General features: G+C 54.5%; 1 protein-coding gene across 1 annotated transcript in view; it reads left to right on the forward strand.

Moving 5' to 3' along the window:
* The window catches only part of PTCHD2 (patched domain containing 2), an 18,059-nt gene extending 17,901 nt beyond the window's left edge, over positions 1–158 (forward strand). The window contains 1 exon segment of the mRNA XM_009875367.1: positions 1–158. This exon segment is cut by the window's left edge and continues 18 nt beyond it. Coding sequence (XP_009873669.1) covers positions 1–158 — 158 coding nt within the window.
* The last annotated feature ends 1,077 nt before the right edge of the window (positions 159–1,235 follow it).

Here is a 1,235-nt window from a genome sequence, read left to right on the forward strand (position 1 = left end):
TGAGTCTTAGTGGGCCCGGCACCTTCACCCGCAGCGGGACGTCCTGCCTCAAGGCTGTGCTGGGGGTGCTTCTCGCTGGCCTGCTGGCTCTGTGCGTCGGCCTCGCCCTGCTGAAGAGTGGATTTCAGATCCCTCTCCCTAACGGGACAGCCCTGTAGACCCTAGAGCCACACGCTCTGTCCTCTTGCTCCCTTTATTTTTTTTCTTTTTTTTTAAAGGATATTTTTTGTAAGGAAAAAAAAAAATCCCTTTTTCCAGAAGTTTTTCAACACCAGATGCACTTTATTTTCTAATGGGTTTTAATCTAAACTTGCATTTATTTTGGGTAGTGATGGATGACGGACAGTGAGGTCTGCCCAGGGAATACCTCAGCCCACGAGTAGGAGGGGAGGAGGTCTCCTCTCAGTTTTCTTCCTGCTTTTATTTTCTCTTTTTTCTTCTTTTTCTTCTTTTTAAACAAGCAGAGCTTTCTGGAACCACAAAGCTCAAAGGCGAGAAGTTGGGAAGACCATCTGATCCCTTTCAGAACCCTTCCCTCTGTCTCTTCTGTCCCCTTGGCCAGGGTCAGCATTGCACCGATGACTCGAGGTGATGTTCTGCCCCAACGCCAAGCCTGTGCCTCGTTACCTGAGCCTTCGAAACCAGCAGTGAGCTGCTGGACGGGCCTGGGAAATACCGCTGTCTGCACCCCTTTGCCATGCCTTGTGCCCTGGCTGGACCAGCAGTGAGCTCGCTGCACGGGAGCTCTTATGGGTGTCATCATGGAATCCAAACTTGGGAAGTTGGGTGGCACCACCTGCAGCGTCCCCCTTTCATCGTTCGTGCAAGGCACGAGGCTGCGTGGCTTTCCCCTTGCAAAAGGGACAGAGCACCTTTTGCTGGGGTCTCTTGGGCTGTGGAAGAGCCATCACGAGTGGTCGCAGTGACCTGCCCTTTTCTCCCTCCTGTCAGTAGTGAGGCCGAGGCAGTATGGATGCCCAGTCGCAGCTCCTGCTCAGTGTGTCACCTCAGCAGTCCCTGCCTCTGCTCTTCACGGCAGCGAGAAAATCGAGAGCCTCGAGGTCCCTGCAGAGCCTTTTGCTCATGGCCGTCAGCTCTTAGGCTGCGCACAAGTCCTGGGGCAAGTAGAGCCCGTACCTGGTGACACGGGTGGACAAAGAGTGGTGCCTCCTCCGTGGCAGCTGAGGGACACCCTGTGTCGTGGAGACGTGAGGGCAGCGGAGCTGCAGCCTGTT

The sequence above is a fragment of the Apaloderma vittatum genome, unplaced genomic scaffold (assembly GCF_000703405.1).
Source record: "Apaloderma vittatum isolate BGI_N311 unplaced genomic scaffold, ASM70340v1 scaffold34878, whole genome shotgun sequence".
Lineage (NCBI taxonomy): Eukaryota > Metazoa > Chordata > Aves > Trogoniformes > Trogonidae > Apaloderma > Apaloderma vittatum.